This window comes from Barbus barbus (genome assembly GCF_936440315.1).
Source record: "Barbus barbus genome assembly, chromosome: 12".
Taxonomy (NCBI): domain Eukaryota; kingdom Metazoa; phylum Chordata; class Actinopteri; order Cypriniformes; family Cyprinidae; genus Barbus; species Barbus barbus.
In genome coordinates this window covers 10,972,465-10,974,063 of record NC_136740.1, presented here as the reverse complement: position 1 = coordinate 10,974,063, position 1,599 = coordinate 10,972,465, and the positions used below count along the sequence as shown (strand labels likewise).

Below are 1,599 nucleotides of genomic sequence, written 5' to 3'. Positions count from 1 at the left end.
AAGAGACATGAAAAAAGCAAAAAGAAACATGACGTGGAAGAAATTTTATTCATGCAAAAACTACAGAAGGTGAGCATTATATGTTCTATAAATCATGCATTTTGAGACTATTTGAGACATTATTTTAAGATCTTTACTTACTAGTAAACTACTAGCATATTATCAAAATGATTGTATCTCTTCCACATCTCAAGGAACCAGGAAACACTACTACCTTCATTAAGAAATAAATACAAATACAGTTAAACAACATGTCACTTCAAATCCCATGTAAAAATAAGTATATTGAAATAGACAATATAATGAATTTGTCCGACTAGTTTTCACGGAGCCCCAAACCAGACCTAAAGCTAAGCGGGACAACAGTCATCTCATCATCTCGGTCCACCTCTCAGTTCATTATTAGCAACCGAGGCCACTCATAGAGCCGATCCGGTCCAGTTTCAGGCCAAAACAGCCTCGGTTCCAACCCCTCCGCAACCGGTCTGGTGGAGCTCGCTTCTGATTGGCCAAAGCCCCCTTCAAGAGGCGGAGCCAGGCATTCTCGCTCTGCACAGGTATGTCAATCCACTTGGGGTATTCTGCCACCTTTAGCCCAGAGCTGAAGGTCTGCATGGGCTCTTCCGACTGGTCACTCGTGAGGTTCTCAAGATCATCAAGGGTCAAAAGGTCATTGTAGCGCTCAAGGAACTGCTCGATGACCTGCATCGTGGAGACACAATATCTTTTTAATGACTAAAGCTACTTTCTATTTACTACTTAAAAACATGTGTTTAGTCCTGTGAGGAAGCCCACCTGCATGGCTTTGTCAGGGGTGTGAAGGGTTCGGGTGTGGCTTGGCACCGGATTGGCCAGAAGGACTAGGAGCACCACAAATACAGAGGAGCACAGCATGGTGCAAGTGATAATGGCCCCTACCACCGAGTCGATATGGATAGATTTAGATGAACAAATTTAGATGTACACACTCAAACACAGATAAAGGACAGAGAAGCATAGAAATACAAACAGAAAACAACATTCTGTAGAAAACAATACACAGTACATACAAAAAAAAAACAGATAAAACACAGAAAAAGGTTAGTTTGTAATGCATTTTGAATAAATTCAGCTACTTTCAGATTAGAACAAAATCATCTTGGAAAAGAAACAAAAGCATCTTGGACTATGCGCTATAACTGTATAACAGTAAATAGGCTAATCTCAAAAAACAAATTAAATTAAATTAAATTAAATTAAATTAAATTAAATTAAATTAAATTAAATTAAATTAAATTAAATTAAATTAAATTAAATGCAAAAATGAATGTCATTATAATAGTTTAATGCTGTTGTATTTTAACTGTGACTCTAAAAATTACAATGATTTTCTTTTTAAATCAGCAAAAAGACTACTAAAAAAAATACTACTATGACATAAAAACCTCAACATTTAAAATGATCAATATTTGTTTGCACATTACAGGAATAATAATGATTTTTTTTTTTTCAGCATTACGGTAATGAGAATTTGAGGGAGTTCTTAATTGTCATGAAAAATATCACGATCATAAAAATATTCTTCATTTTCTATCACTATTATTATGTTATTTCTCATTT

At 35.2% G+C, this 1,599-nt stretch overlaps 1 protein-coding gene across 1 annotated transcript; it reads right to left on the bottom strand.

Annotated features, from left to right (window-relative positions):
- Window positions 1-402: 402 nt before the first annotated feature.
- On the bottom strand, window positions 403-894 carry LOC306877600 (C-type natriuretic peptide-like; the record flags this gene model as incomplete). Its single annotated transcript, XM_079429455.1, has 2 exons — window positions 403-702; window positions 796-894. 2 exons carry the CDS (start codon window positions 892-894, stop codon window positions 403-405), a joined length of 399 nt encoding a protein of 132 aa, XP_079285581.1.
- Window positions 895-1,599: the final 705 nt, after the last annotated feature.